Source organism: Genypterus blacodes, unplaced genomic scaffold (assembly GCF_046128005.1).
Source record: "Genypterus blacodes isolate CSIRO-AG114 ecotype Tasmania unplaced genomic scaffold, CSIRO-AGI_Gbla_v1 ptg000020l_1, whole genome shotgun sequence".
In the NCBI taxonomy this organism is placed as follows: domain Eukaryota; kingdom Metazoa; phylum Chordata; class Actinopteri; order Ophidiiformes; family Ophidiidae; genus Genypterus; species Genypterus blacodes.
The window spans coordinates 979,670-995,734 of NW_027466833.1; the positions used below are offsets into that span (position 1 = coordinate 979,670).

The 16,065-nt window shown below is 45.4% G+C and overlaps 1 protein-coding gene across 1 annotated transcript in view; it reads right to left on the reverse strand.

Annotated features, from left to right (window-relative positions):
- LOC142991636 (VPS10 domain-containing receptor SorCS1-like) overlaps nt 1-15,052 on the reverse strand; it is a 36,932-nt gene extending 21,880 nt beyond the window's left edge. The window contains exons 1-3 of the mRNA XM_076141713.1: nt 14,987-15,052; nt 14,747-14,890; nt 10,624-11,271 (exon numbers count right to left, since the gene is read on the reverse strand). Coding sequence (XP_075997828.1) covers nt 10,624-11,271; nt 14,747-14,890; nt 14,987-15,052 — 858 coding nt within the window. The remainder of the gene's footprint in view (nt 1-10,623; nt 11,272-14,746; nt 14,891-14,986) is intronic.
- Between the last annotated feature and the right edge of the window lie 1,013 nt (nt 15,053-16,065).

The window sequence follows — 16,065 nt, forward strand, 5'->3', positions numbered from 1 at the left end:
CATACATGAAATTAAGTAAGGACCCTGCAAGGCCAAAAGCAGTGCATTTATTCATGTTTATGTTTTATTGATGTGAGGAACGAGAGCTTTGCCCCGGGAAAGTCAACCAATAATTTTTCAGATTGGCTCCCACTCTCCAAGGACTCGGGTTTAGTCATCTTTTCATCCTAATGTTCTTTCTCTCTTTCTCTCCCTCATTCCTCTCTTTAAATACTTTGTTCCCGTGTTGTTCTCGTTTCCCGTCATGTGGACTCTTTACATGGAGGGAGACATTAAAGCCATTTCACAGTCAGGTGTTGTTTGGCCTGGGCTGCCATTGCTGAGCCTCCATGGCAACAAAGGCGTCTGCCTCTTAAATTCAGTGCGATATATCAGCTCAATACAAATATCTCATCTTCACACACGCGTACGCACTTCACTCACACGCGTCTTCATGCATGCATACGCACTGCACAGACGTATACACTGCAGACACACAAAAGCTTCTTCTGACTTCTTTCGAATTCCACATCAATCAGATTTAAAGGAAAATGCTAAAAATCTTAACATCGTCCCCTTTAAAACGGAACGTGAGAGGCATCACAACGGCATGTTGTCGGGCAGAACAGTTTGTTCACAGCTCTAAAGTTGTGGATGAATCATCACAATGTACTGTGGATTATGACTATTAATAAAATGGAGTATACAGTCTCTGCACACAGTCGGATCTTTATTGTGCATTCTAACACGATGCTTCAATCATACCTCTCTGCTCATTCTGCCTCCAGTCAAGCATCATTAAGACGGATCCCCCCCCAAAATATTGTTTCTGTCTAATTGCATAGTGGCGGGGGGAGAAGAAGAGAAGAAGAAGAGGAGCTCACCCTAAAACTGCACACCTCCACAATCTTTCCTTTCTTTACCGCTCAGCGGTTGCAGATCACAGGAAGCAGCGAACAGTGTGTGGAAATGTGAGAACTCCAACCCCTTTAAAGCAGATCTGCTGCTCTTTCTGCAACTAACCAGTTGGGACAACTGAAGAATCTAAATTAATTTCCAGGGGACCCCCCAAGTTGATACCAGTGAGTGATGTAAGGTTCTTTGTGATTCCGTGGCTGATGGCTCATACGCCTCAGAGTGCCACTGAAAAAGAGATATTTATTTACCTTTTGCAGCCGCTGAAAAGTTCACCGCTGAAATGATGCACATTTACATTCTCATGCATACACATAAGCTTTTCCATATCATACTGTACCATAAACACATTCATAAAGAGAGCCATCTCCTGGGAGGAAGCCCGTCTATAAACCGGCTCCAACATGAGCAGAATATAAAGACAGCCCAATGTGTCATTAGATAAATAGATGAGATCATTCCTTAAATATAGATTATTTTTTAATATATAAAATTTTTCTAATGTTTCTGGGGCATCTATGGAAATGTTTGTTTGCCCTGCTGGTTGAATCCAGTCATCAGTTGTTACCTTGGCTGAATTTCTAAGTTCTCCTTGGTTTCATATTAGTGAGAGTGAAACAAAACAGAAATGTCAATCATGTGAGAACTGACAACACCATTGCACCAAAATGCCAAATGTTAATTACCTTCAAGACAAAGTCGGACAAAACAACTTGGTATTCCTCCACATGCCAGAAAAACAAATGCTTCAAGAGCCAAAAAAATGTTATGCCTCCATATGTTAGACTTTTAATAGTGTAGGTTTGATTTAACGGTTAAGCAATGGCGTCGTATACCATTAACCACCATGTGCTCCTCGCTCTCCCTGCTTAAATTAATACAATCGCATTGTACTTGGTTCAGAACAACAACATGAACACAACATGAACAATCCACACCAGAGTTTACTTGTGACTGTCGTTGTTGTTGTTGTTGTTGTCCACACCTGAGTGCAGTTAGATCTCAGACCACCTTCCCCCGTCTAATCCACACCTCCCTTGTTAACGGGCTAAGTGCTGTTAAAGTGTAGTAAATTACTCTGAAAGGTCAGCTGTGCTTGAGTGTTGGGTTTGAGCACTGAAAAGTGTACTTTTGACCAAAGCTTTAAAACTTGGGTTTGTGGTTCTCACTTCCTGTTTGACTGTTAAGCTGAAAATTGCCACCTGGAGTCCCTGTGGAGCCGACGAACAAGCCAGCCGCGGAACACGTCCTGTTCTGTGATGATTTTCACTTAACAGTCTGTAATAGAGTACCAGGATAATGAGCGGCTTTTAGGTAATTTCTCACACTTGTCCCATAATGTAGAGTGCCCAAAAATGACTTAACCACTACCGCTGTGAGTAAGGAGCTGAAGGAGTGGTTCGCAAGAGGAAAGCAGAGTGAAAAATGTAGAAGTACTGCAGCTCCACGGAGGCCCTCTAATGCATCGCGCCCATTATCAGACACAGAAAATCCGCCCTAGAAATGTGGGACGAGCTAGTCTGGGACCGTGTTGCTCACCTCACTACTCTGCATTTAACTCTCTCGCCCAGGAACATAAAAATAAAAGCCGTTTCATTTGTTGTTAAGCTCATTACGCTCTAAACTCCATTAAGAGAAATAAGACACAAGGCCGAAGGGGAGACGGAGTAATTTGGCGAATTTGACAAACAGTGTTTTCCTTGAGTCAACCGGCTAATTAATGTCCTGGATCCCCGACCTGCAGTGTAAACATGGCAAGTTTGTTGGATTATTCATTTATTAATTTCTGTTTCATGCACCATGGAGGGAGGGGAAGTCACCACCAGCCACGCATTTGACAAAGAGTGTGATTGTTTGTTGCCTTTAATGAGCCAAACTGGATTAGAAGAAAATAAAGTCGCCGGCAAAAACTTTAGTAGAACATCCGTATACTCCCTATGTAGATACTTTAGCAGATTACTGTAGTTATAGCGAATAAGGATTTAAATTCAGTGGTGTTCATAAAAATTCAACCCGTCAAAGGAAAGCTAAACCTTTACTTTGGAGGAGGTGTGTGTGTGTGTGTGTGTGTGTGTGTGTGTGTGTGTGTGTGTGTGTGTGTGTGTGTGTGTGTGTGTGTGTGTGTGTGTGTGTGTATGGACAGACCGCGATGGGCAGAATGCAGAGGTTGCTACGTGAGGAAGAGTTGCAGCGCCACAATTTATATAAACTGACTAATCAACTGAGGGGACGTCGCGCGTGTGAACAAAAACAGTTTAAAACTAATCACCAAGATTTCAAACTGCCGAAATTGACTATCAGATTGAAACGGCTCTTCATTTTTCCGTTACCATAGCAACCAATCTTTCAATGCAAATGCCAGAAGAGGCCGTTAGCGGACATTTATGAATGGGGGGACATGTTTGACTGCTTCTCTTTGACTTGACTGATGTCAAATCTGGCGCTGCTTTGTATGAATTACCCCCAACATGCTGTTGTTAGTGAAAAACCTCATATCTCCATCTTGGTTAAGCTTCAGCACACAACACTATTCTGACATCACCTTGACAGTTTCTCAAAGGCAATTGACAGTAGCGTAAGTCAAATTTTAACACAAGATTTGTATTTTTCCCTTGTGCTACTACTGCTTGTATTATTTTTAGCGTTCTTCACACCAAAAGATATTTCAGAGACCAAAGACCGGAATGTCAAAATGTCTCAGAGATAATTTTTGAACTCAAGGATTAAAAAACATTCATGCCTTTAATAGAAAAGGTCTGACGCAAACACCTGAGAAAAGAAAAATATTGGGTTCATATTTGCATAGATTTCTGTACGGCTAGACAGAGGAAAGGGCAAAATCAAGGTTCTCTGCACGTGGGTGGAGGGATGAAATACCCGGCTTCTTGATTGTTGCTGTGTGAGGGCATCCCTGAAACCGAGCACTTAGTGGGGAAGGCAAACAGATGCGGTGGTCGAAGAAAGGACCGACTCTCTGTCCTCGTCTTATCTGTGGATTGAATTGATTGTTGTACTTTTGTGGGTGAAAACGTTCTCCGGAGACACTGCTTTCATCAAGCAAACCCCAGTGAACTGTCCTTTGTGCATTAGTCTGCTCCCTGTATGTTTGCTTATCCTCCAGGCTACTCAGCCGCGGTCATATAGCCCTGATGCTTCAAGCTTGAGAGGTTTCTGCAATCAATTCAGTCCATTATAGAGGGGAAATTAATGAAATGGACTGAATGTAAAAGGGTTTCACTTCAAATGTATCCCGATTGTAGGGGGAATTTGTGCACATGTTATCTCTCTCTACGACCAACAACAATACGCAATGAATTTGTCTAAATTGTGCCGCCTTCCATTAGAGGGATAAAAGATTGGTTTATATGAGTCGGTTTCATTTCTTTAAAGAAAGCCTGGGGCGAATAGTCAATAAAGTCTGTTCAACGGACCACACATCAAATAGAAAGACGCACAGCACTCGGTCTTGATTTTCCCTTCCTGAGACCACATGTTGACATTGTGCCACAGCATACATGGTTTGTCGAGAAGCAAAGGAGTGCGACTCCCAGGGTTAATTTGAAGGCAAGTCATTAAAAATTAAGCAAGCAATTAAAAATTTAGCATGTTGAACTTGTGGCGATTCGTTTAAGTCTCATTCTGTTTCATTAAAAGTCAATTTCACGTGTTGCAGGAAAGACAAGAGCCCCAAAAACGACGTGATCATCTTCTTACGCAGCGTTATGTCTTCCTATTTAGCATTCGCAGCATGAAGGTAGCGACGTTTTGCAATCCTGTTATTCCCCGAGACATCACTTAAAACAAAAACTCAAACTTTTTTCAGGAGTGAACTATGATTACACATAAATCCGCCAACCAGTTTTAGCATTTGTTAGCACTTTATAGGCCACAGTGGAGCACCGTTTAGACATTTCCTCCTCAGTTTTAGACCGTAATGGTTCTTGGTTTCTGCCTGGGGGAGTCTGAGCCGGAGCCGGCGGCATTAACGGTCCAAACTGATTCCTCAGACCTCCTCCACCCCAACTCCTGACATTCAGAGCGAGAGAGAGAGAGAGAGGGCAAGAGAGAGGGGTAGAGAGAGAGAGAGAGAGAGAGAGAGAGAGAGTCCTTCATATTCCATCTTAGAGGTGAATATTTTCACCACCATCTATTTTCCTGCTTTAATTTTGTTTTTAACCTTTAATCTTACACATTGATCCTTTCTTAAGTTAAAAACCTTGTACATGAACTGAATGTAAATAAAACAGCCTTGCATTTAGTTTAAATTCAGCACATTGGACTGATTTGTACGTGAATATTGAATATTACATTTAAATTAAATATTAAAACTCAATACTGGTGAATCTTGTTAAATTTATTGTTGTTAAATATTTGTGTGTGCTGCTGTGAACTCATTAGCAACTTCTTTAAAATATTGATTTCAGAGATGCAATTTTATTCCTCTTTTGTGCCTTTCTAGCCTCTCAAACAGGATGAATGTTTTAAACATGTCTCTGTGGCAGACAGGGACTTGCTGGGGTTTTTGTAAACAACTGAGACTGCAGGAAAAAAAACCCAAACAAATACAATATTAGTTTGGATGAAACTTCATTTTCACATGTGGGAAAAAAAGAAGAGCCAATCAATAAGAGAAAGCAGCCAAGGAAGGAATCAGAATATGAGGGGGGCGATAATGAAGGATGGTCATATAAATGTTTTACGCCACATCATTCCAGCGGCAGAATGTGTCCAGTGAATGCACAGCTTGATCTAAATGATAGAGGCAGATGGGTTGTGTGCGATGTAAGAGCTTACAGAACTGAGAGAACTGAACTTCCTTTTACTGTAAATCCAATGCTTAGTTGTTTAAATAGTTTATAGTCATGCGAGATTCTTATTGATGAGGATTCAGCGTGGCCCCAACACAGCCATTAACTCATGTTAATATCTACTTTCCATCACCTCTCACCTCCGCCATCGTGCTGATTGTCATTATTTCTGCATTACTGCCATGAGTTTGATCCATATTTATTTTCCTATTTATATACACATTAAATCCCAAGCTCACATAAACAAGCTGCACTAATTCATTTGGATGAAGTTAAATCAACTATTCCTTTTTTAAGAGGCTCGGTGTGTGTGTGTGTGTGTGTGTGTGTGTGTGTGTGTGTGTGTTCCCGTTTCCTCAGTGTGGCACTTTGCGTTTGGAAGTTTTCCATCATGCACGCCGATCGCACAATGTGTGGCACTTTAGCTCGGGTTTGTTTGTATCGCACAAGATAGTGGAAGGAAAAACATTACCCAGTCATCTCATACATTCCTGTCACTCCGAGCTGCCAAGTCAAAGCATTATTTAAACAGCCTGTCACCTGAGCGATCCCACTCATCTTTAAAGCAGACAGGCGCCGTGCCACCAAAGAGCGAACCCAACCTCAACCTTTACTCCAACAGGGAACTAAATTATGTAAAGTGCCTCCAAGTTTGTTCTTCACAAAGCCATCTGCAAATTTAAATTTTTGGATTTTCCCAATCACGTAAAAAAAAACGAATACATTTTCTTCCCATAACCTAATCAAAGCAAAGCCGAGTCTGCGGCAGTGTGACAGTTATTAAACTAATTAATCACATGCAAACCTGTCCAATGTGATTCTGTTCCCGCTTCGTCACTTTGATTAAAGAGGCCGACTTATAAATGCACATGCGGGATGTGCGTGTGCATGTATGTGTGAGTATTAAATTGCAGGGGGAGCCGGAGAAGGAAGGAAAAGAGGCAGAGGAGGAAGCATAGAAATGAGAGTGCGGCTGATTCCAGGCCTTTATTTGCCGCTTAAAATGCACTTTGTGAGTCAAACTACAGTCTAAGTGCAGAGGGAGTGCTGGAAGCCCATGTTGATGTGATGCATTATGGTCCCCCAGCACAAATGATTCATGAAAAAAGAGCATAGATGCATGGCATTTGAGGAGTAATAAGTGGGATATCTCTGAATTACTACAGAAGGAGTGACTCTTGCATCCCGTGTGCCCTAGAATTAAGCAAAAGAACAGAAGGAAATGCACTATTTTGTTCTTTAGAATAGCACATCCGGGGTGCTGAGGAATCGATTCATTGTCGTAACAAACAGTGGCTCCTCTAAGACGGCGTGCTGGATTGCTGCAGCCTCTATCAGCATGTTACAATCACATCAGTGGACAGTGGTCCCCTAAAGGCTTGAGCCGAGCCGGATTAATGAACAGACGTATGGGGCCGACACCCTGAGGGACAAGCAAGCACGGGACGAAAATAGCTGGGAGGGAGGGGGGGGAAGAGGGGAGAGGGGTGAGGGGCGATCACGACGAAGCTTTTAGAGAACGACTACCACTCAGAATCAGAATACATTCAGGGTTTAAACATTGCTCGTCAACAGGGTGATGATCTGCAGGTCGTAAATCCAGGAGCGAATTAAATGCCGGGTTTGGAAAACTGAGATAGAGCCTCACCAGCTGGCAGCACAACATTCAAATACAAGGTGTACAACACTAGCGGGCTGATGCCAACGCCAGAGACTTACATTTCATTTTCATCCAATGTTGTTTGAATTGGAAAAAAAGAAAAAAACCCGAGCCAGCCACCTGGAGGCCAGAGGCTGATGAAAAGTGCATGAATAAAAGGTTTTACAAGGTCATATATCTGCACCTTTGACTGTGCATCATGTCGCATTCTTATTCAACAGACCTCAAATTATGACTTTGCATTCAGCACAGCCGCTTCATTTGGCCGGGTTTTGCAAAGAAGACCCAGAAAAAATAAACTCAAGAGGAAACAAGAGGAAATTTCCCCTCAGAAGACCTCGGCAATAATCTATCCTTGGCCTTTTATGGACTTTTCATCATCCTGTTACACCCACAAACTCCGGTCAAACACCTCTGTGGATTGGGAACCAATTCCATTTGATTTTATGGATCAAGGAGTTTCTCCGCCACCAGCTCTGGCACGTTAAATGGAATGGCTGTCTATCTAATGAACCAGTTTTAAACACAGGTGTCCCCCAGGGCTATGCCATTTCCTCCATGTTATTGTCTATTTATACCAATGAGATTATGTGCAACAATAACTGCCTCATTCTGATTAAGTATGCGGACAACACGGCCCGGGAGGCCTGTCTCTGATTTCCAGTCAAGCCGCAGCAAAGAGAGACGATGTTACAGACCTGACAGATTGGTTCCACTCTCGCCACCTCGGACCGAACAAAGCAAGAACCAAGGAGACGCGAGCGGCAGCCAGCAGGAACAGCTGCTCTCCTCTCATGTCCAAACCCGCCCAGATGTCTGACCTGAGTAAGTGGCTTTCCTTTACCAAAGCAGTGAGGGTGACCGGACTCATTCTAAAGTATGTGGAGCTTATTTACAGCAAACAGACCCAGTATTTATATATGTGCACTCAGGAGAGCTGAGGTCAATAGCTGTCCTCATTAACAGCACCCTGTGTGGTCAGCTGACAGAATAACAAGCTTTCAAAGATGATCAATCCGTGGCTTAAAATCATTTGGTACGACAGCAACTCCTGTATCCAGAGGCAGCTGGCCTCCACACCGAGCCCCTGGGTCCTCTGAGGCCGGGCGGGGCAAATCCTTCCAGTGCAAGCAACGTGCAACATTGGAAAAGATGATTTGCCTTCATCCGTCACCACAATTGCAGATGTAGGCAGCGAGCGAGCGAGCCGCAGTGAGTGATCGGATAGAGAGTGGAGGTCTGAGGAAGCTTAGATTCACAATGAATTTATACGTTTGTGTTCCACGTTTAGGTGTTAATTACCTCAAAGCCAGAGGCAAGAGGGCCGACGCTCACAGCTTTGATGTCTCTGTAATCAAATCATAACAATTCCAGGCTTTATATTTCAAAATGCTCCAGTCTGCAGCATCAGATGTAAACTCTGGACTTCCCTCCCGGTGCTTCCAGCGTCACCTTCTCCATTTCATTTTTGCTCCCTGTGGGACTTCACATCTTGGTCACATCGCAGAGGCAAAGTCTCGGTGTGAATATTTGATAGAGCTACCCGAGATCCAAAGGAATGAAGTCATTTTCCTTCAAATGTCCCTTTAAGATTGGATTTATTATCAGTCATTTACATCTAATATAACCTGAGCTCTAACATTCTGTCGTAAAATGCCATCAATTCACTTTCATAAAGTCGGCGGTTCTTAATCGTATTTTGGTAGCGGTGAAACAGCCCAGAACTCTACAGATCTGAAATATGTCGGCTGCCCAGAGCGAAAATCACATCAGTCATGATCCAATGAGCAGTGTCCCCACTCAGCACCCAGAGCCATCTCTGGACCAGACACCTCAAACCAGCACGCAAGACTAATCCCACAGATTTAACTTTATTATACACATTTCCAGTGTAGTTTTGTCCAGACCACCTCTTATATTTGCAGCAGCCTCATCACATCCAGCTAAAATACAGAGAAATACATGTGGGCTGGATCTCGAAATCATGGCACGGAAATCCATCAGATAAAGAAAGACTCATTTAGGGATGAGAGCAGGATGTGAGATGTGCATGATGGGATCATGTATGAATCTCTGCAGTGTGTGTGTGTGTGTGTGTGTGTGGGACATGAATCCTTCAGGTGTGGTCAGACTACGAGCTGATCTCTCTGCTGGAGTAAACGAAGCAGCCTGACTCCTCTCCTCTCTTCTTCCAGCCTGTTTACAGTCTGTCTGATCTCGGAGTGTGACAAATGCTGGGAGTCTGCACACAGCTGATTTACATGATGCACCTTATGTAAAGGAAGAGATGATGATATCAGCGCGACTCGGCATCTCTGCGGCTCTGTCATGGTAAAATGGTGTGCGGGCGCAGGTCTGTGCAAGTCGTGTGTGTGTGTCTGTGTGTCTGTGTATGTATGTGTAAGGGGGTGGGGGGGGGGGGGCTGTGGGTGATTGGTGCAATGTCTTGTCATCCATTTAAGTTGTGCGCATCCCCAACAACCTCCCCGTCTGATGTGGAAAGGCTCGGAGCTTGGCACCTTTGGAACATATTGCAGTTCTGCCTTCATCCAATTAGACTCCTATCCACTAATTGTGAGTCAAATGTCAAAGACAAAAACCGCAGTTCATTTGGCAAAAGGTCAGACTGTGTCTCATCAGCATCACATTAAGGGTCAGATTGGACACAAACCTCTTTAATTGTAGCTTCTGCACCTTCCCCTGATGCATCCGCTTGATTATTTCATAAATAATTAATGTGTTCTGATTTTCTCCAAAAGCATATTCAAAAATCATTCCTTCCCTCAGCTCTGTGTGGCCAAATTGATTTACTGATAATTAGAAGTTAAAGTTTGAGTCGCAGTTTGTTGTAATCATTAGAATGATTTCCTCTCCTGTTCCATTTTCATGCCTAAAGAGGAAAACCTGCAAGTCACATCCACAGGGGCGTCCACGTCCAAACAGGGGCGAGTGATCGATTATAGGCAATTTCGTCAATAAATCAATGTGTATGCGGGGGAGATGCATTTTTACAAAATTCAGACAGTGGAGGAGTGAAATGAGATCGTTTGCAGGCTCCGAGTGCCTCCATGCGCGCAGGGAGCCTGTGCGTAATGAGGTGACAGGCTGGACGATCACTCAAATCAAAGACCTATGAATCTAAATTCACATATTTCAGTGAGGAATTGTGGACATTTTAATCACACAGCGTGTTTCCTCTGTGACTTAACGTTGTGTGTGTGTGTGTACGTGTGGGTTTGTTTGTGTCAAACTGAAACTCACGCTGCTGTTGTGTCCGGACAAATGAACCATCGCCTGGTTGTGCGCTGAATCTCCGGACAGAGCGAAGGTGGAGGTGTCCAGGTGCGGCTCACTCTGCCTCGGGTTGCTCCCCCGGGCTTCGTCCCCGGTGCGCCGGTACTCCGCTCTGGAGTTGGCGACACCATGGATAGACTCCACAAGCCTCTGCTCACCGGACTGCGCTCCCACGGCTGTAATCCGACCCAACATCTCTTTGTGTGTTGCACTCACACTGCGCGTTGTCCTCCGTCTAACGCCCGGAAACGTGTTTTCTATCCCGGTGTCCTCCTGAACTCGCTCCCGGTTTCCTCCAACATTGTCTCCGTACTTTTTCACAGACGCAGCGAGGTGGTTGTGGTAGTTTGGTGCCGTTTGGGTGCCGATCGGCGCGTCAATCCCAAATCCACTTTGCGGTCCGTTCCCCGTTTGTTTGCCTTCGCCCGGGTTCTCATCACCGTCACCTGGTTCCTCCGTGAAATCTCCGGTAAATTCTGTGATGTCGTCGACCTCTACGGACACTTTCAGCCACTTTGCCTCTCGGGTCGCGCTCAACTCCAGCGGCGTCACTTCCAGCCGATCAAATCTGTCCTTAGTTGCAGAAGTTATCTCCGCTTGTGCCCGAAACTTGAGCTGAAACGGGTTCAGCAAAAGCAACGCCAGGGGAGGAAAACAGCAAAATGACCACAGTCCCACCATTGTCTCCACCTGATAGGCTACCAGCGGGGGGGAGGGAGGCAGAAATACAACTACTTTAATGTTGCAGGAGCCATTCAACTTCTTAAAATATTTAAAAGGTATCACAGTTCCGACCCGGAATCCTGTCAGCAGAACCTGCTCGCGTCCAGGAATTTGTCAAAGTGAGGAGGGAGCAGCTGGGGAGGCGCTGCGCATCAGGCGGACGCGCCGGCGGAGAGTGACTGCAGGAAGGGTGAGAGCTCATTGTTCAGGAGCAGCTTTGGGGGGGAAATGTGCTTGTTAAACTGCTGGAATCCTCCTCCATCAGTCACGTATTATCCAATTATTTGTATTTGCAGACTTTGGGCTCGAGCGGCGTCTTGTTTGTGAAAGTTCCCCCCCCACCCCACGCGTGATTGAGCCGCTGACAGCAGCTTTTTAATTTGCGTTTTGCTGAACACCGTGTGCTGCGCTCGAGCCTGCGCGTGCCGACACTTCGCCTTTGAAACGTCGCGAGCGATTTTCTGTGCGTCAATCACCTGATTTATATACCTGTCAGCCCCGCGTGCGTGTGTGCGTGCGTGCGTGAGTGAGTGAGTGAGTCAGCGCGTGAGTGAGTATGAGTGCGCGCGCGTGCACGTGGGGCCACTTTTTCTCCCCCCTCCCCTCCTGGTGGATTTGAGGTAAATCAGCTGATGGAGATTCACACCTGCTGTCATTTACCGGCTCAGACTTGTTCAAGTGCAGGATTTTCACCTGTGTATGTTTTTTCTTCTTCCTTTTTTTCCTTCCACCACCAAGACTTTTTAATTAGGACAACAATGCAACACACACTTGCCTCAGGCCTTCAGCGCAAAGCAGCCTGGGAAAACAAAGAGGGCTTTGATGTGGCACCATGACACGCTCGCTGTCATCACCAGGACTTGTTGGGAGCCTTGTTGCTTGTGCGCTACCGCAACTTTTAATCTTAGTGTTTTTATTTCATGTTATTTATCCAGAGCCTTCATTTTTACTGCCGTCTGCAAATCAATATGCTATTTCAAAAGGTATCACATTCAATTAGTGGAGTTAAATGAATCCAGAGATGCAATTCCTGTTTACGGCTGACAGTTACATGTTTGTTCTTTTAAAAACATCCGCCGTGTCGCTCTTGAAAAAGCATAATTTCGACTCCAAAAACTTATTGTGACTGCTGGTAAAAAGGAGATAAAAGCACGTGAGCTGCATTTGCATCAGCTGTCACAGAGCCCAGGAGGGAACCGTAAAGAGAATGATGTATGATCCTCAAGGATGATTATCACATCTCTGGCTCAGAAGAACATGGAACCAATTATGTCCTGGCAATACGATGGCAGATGTTACATATATTCTGAAATAAAGTGGTAGCCTCCATGACGACGAGACCCAGAGAACCTGTAGACACTCAGCGTTCACTTACTCATTCTGTGTGAACATGTCAAGCAGTCCTGGCTGTTGCAAGACAAACCATACGAGTGGAGAGAAGGATATTACTTTGCTGCCATTTTTCCTGACAGGGAACACAGAGATTTTGTCTGAAAACGGGCAAAACCGTATCATGCACATGATTGAGATACACACTCAGGACTAGAGCGCCTCGCTGCACTCACACTGAATCGCGCGACGCATCCAAGTGCCCTCGAAAGTTGAAATCAGCAGCAAACAAGCACAAAACAAAACATGATAATATGAAAGCCGGGGCTGATATTCACTTCGGCGCTTGCAGACTTGCACAGCGACGGCGATCAGACGGCGTGTCAGTGGCTCGCTCCTCAGAGGACTCTTCGCTTCTTGGTCCCCCCGTTTTTTGGCACGGCTGTAAAAACAAATTGAGATTCATGCGAGCGAGGGCTCGGGGCAGCAGGTGCTTTCGTTGCAACTCTGCCACACGCCAGACAGCTCACTCTCTCTACAGGCCATTCCCGCCAGAACGCCTCGGCAATGAGGGGGTAATTGGACTGATCACACTCTGTTTACCTATTATGGCGCTAAAATGAAGTGGGTGGCTTCCAAACAGATTCTGACAAGCCGGGGAGGGAGGAGGAGCCTCCTCCATCAATGACACATCTTTTAATCTATGCTAACCTTGGGCCGAGGGAGCTCAGAGTGTCACTGTGCTTGTGTCTCTGTGCGTGAAAGAGAGAAGGAAAGAAATAGAGTAATGAGCGTCGTATTTATGTTCACGGGAAGCTCTGCCTGGGTGTGAGAGAGGTTTAATGTGTGTAATGTTGTGTGAGAGTGTGTGTATGTGCACCACATCTTGGGGATGCTTAGACTATATGACAAGGAATATTGCATATCTTCCAGGGTGGAGAACATCTCAGAGTCTGCATAAATCACAGAGAAGAGAAAATAAGAGAAGAGAAAAGATGAGAGGATGAGAGTGAAAGTGTATGTTGATGGAGCTGATTCAATTTTACTCGTTCTCCTCCCAAGTGTGGATCATTAGCGAGATCATCTGATCTAATCGTCTCATTCTGGCGGTGCATAACTCAGACCATTCCTACACAGCAGACGTCCCAACGCCTACAGAAGAGCCGGGAACAAACTAAAGCTTTCAGGGACAAAATCCCATTTGTGCAACCGCTGCCTGCGTCCCAAGCTTGTTAGTTCTAACACTTGAGTGATCCCGGCAGAGCGGACGCAGCGGCAGTAGCAGGAGCCATAATGGCCATCAGCCAGACAGCTCGCACTTCCATGCAGGAGATGAACAGCAAGGTGCATTCCCCACTCAGCCATACGCGTGCCATTAAAAAGAGAAACCTTCTCTTATTGCAGATGGCAAAACACTTATTTTGCGCCTCCTTCATCGTCTAGATGAAATAATAGCATTTTAAAATCACAGAGGGAGGAGCAGTTTAGAACAGTTTGCCACAGCAATAAAGTGCCCCGTCGCTGAAAAAACACCTCTCCCCTCTGAATCACAGCCCGCCTCTTTCCCCCTTAATGTCTTTGTTCTGCAGCTTTTCTCACAAATGCAAGAATGTCAGGACAATTCTGCCAAAATAACAGTGTCATTTGTTTCCCACAGTTGTAGCGGAGCCACTGTGCTACGTGTTCCTCTGCTGCGTTGAGTCATAGTTTTTTTTTGTAACGATAATCACATGATTTGTCGCAGCACTGTGCCAGAGCCTCAAACGGACTCTAGATGGCGTCCTTTCTGACGCGTCCTAACAGAATTATTAACAAGCAAATGCCTGGCTGCTTCACGGCGGTCCAAGCCTTCTGCCTTCCTCAGTCTTTGTTGTCATCCGAGCAGCACTGTCACAGATCCAAATAAGGACTTAGACACACAGGGCTTTCACAGTTAAACCCCTCCGGCGATGTACAGTAACCAAACCCACGCGGAGCAGACGCCACGCCGGGAAGATTAAGTTCTGGATTCAAGGTGTGCACGCTGTGTGAATCTCACTTTGTAAATGTGAAAGTGCGGCGGTTTTCCCCTGGAGATTCGCTCGTCCACAGAGGTGGACTCCACCTGCGGCTCCAGCTTCACCCCCGCCGCGCTGATGAAACAAAGATCAAGGAGGAGGGTGAAAGGCAAAGAGCAACCAACCTGGATGGAGCAGAGACATTTGTTAAACACGAGACACGGAGAACGCTGCCCGCCCGCCTGAGCTACACTGTGTTACAGTCAAGGCCAGCAGATTACGGTTTCCCACGACCGCCTAGCCTCAGCGGTCCACAGGGGTCTACAGGGGTTCGTAGGGGTCACCATCTAGACTGTCTCAGCTGCTCATTGTCACGCCCCATCCGTGATCAAGCACCGCAGCTGCACGCTTGCCAGGGAATAAATCTAACAGCACGGCGAGGAGAGGTTGTGTGAAGAGATGCGACCACTGCTCCTCTTCCAACTCGCCTTTGAACTCCCGAGACGCAAGCAGAAGTATCTGCAGGAGGCATCTGTGAAGTTTCCTTCCCTTCAGCTAAGAACTGCAAACCAAGAAGCTGTGCAAGTCAGTAGCGAGTTTGAACGCACACGTGCAGACAGCAGATGAAGCCTGTGTGTGTGTGTGTGTATATGTGTGTGTGTGTTTTGCAGTATAATTCAGCCTTTGTGGTCATGACGCCTCTCCTTCTCACATGCAAGTCAGGTAAAATGCAGAATCTAAATGGGCTTAGTCATGAATATGTTTCTGTCAGCTCTGTGATGGACTGACAGCCCTCTGGAGCTGGTTTACCTGCCAAATGCATGCTGGGAAATTCAACTACCAGCCAAAAACTAGGAACAGGAGCAAAGGGGGTTAAGAGAGAGAGACAGAGGAAGAGAGGGACCAGTCCTGAAAGCAAACGTGTGGGAACATATGTGGCAGAAAATAGCCAACCTGCTTTCATGACTAACAGATCTGAAAAATATCTGTTTGGTTTTTGCTACTGGAGATTGAACGCCATCTGTTACCAAACAGAAATACTTTGACCCACTTTGAAACTACCAGATCTGTCTTAAAGGGAAAGATCAGAGCATTGTCACGCCGCCATCATCAATGTGTTCGGGTTCGGCTTAAGTCCACCAAATGGTAGAGAGAGGGAGGAAAGCCTGAGCTCACGTTCTGACGCTAGATGACATTGTGTTGACGGACGGATGGTGAAGAACAAACGTCACTGTTTTGGCTCGTTTGTTTACCATGTAAATGTAATTATAATGTTTCAACAAAGGCAAACATTCCCTCAATCAAACCCCTGAATTGTCTGTGTTTGGCTGAGCTTGTGTGTTGGATGAGTGTCAGTAAA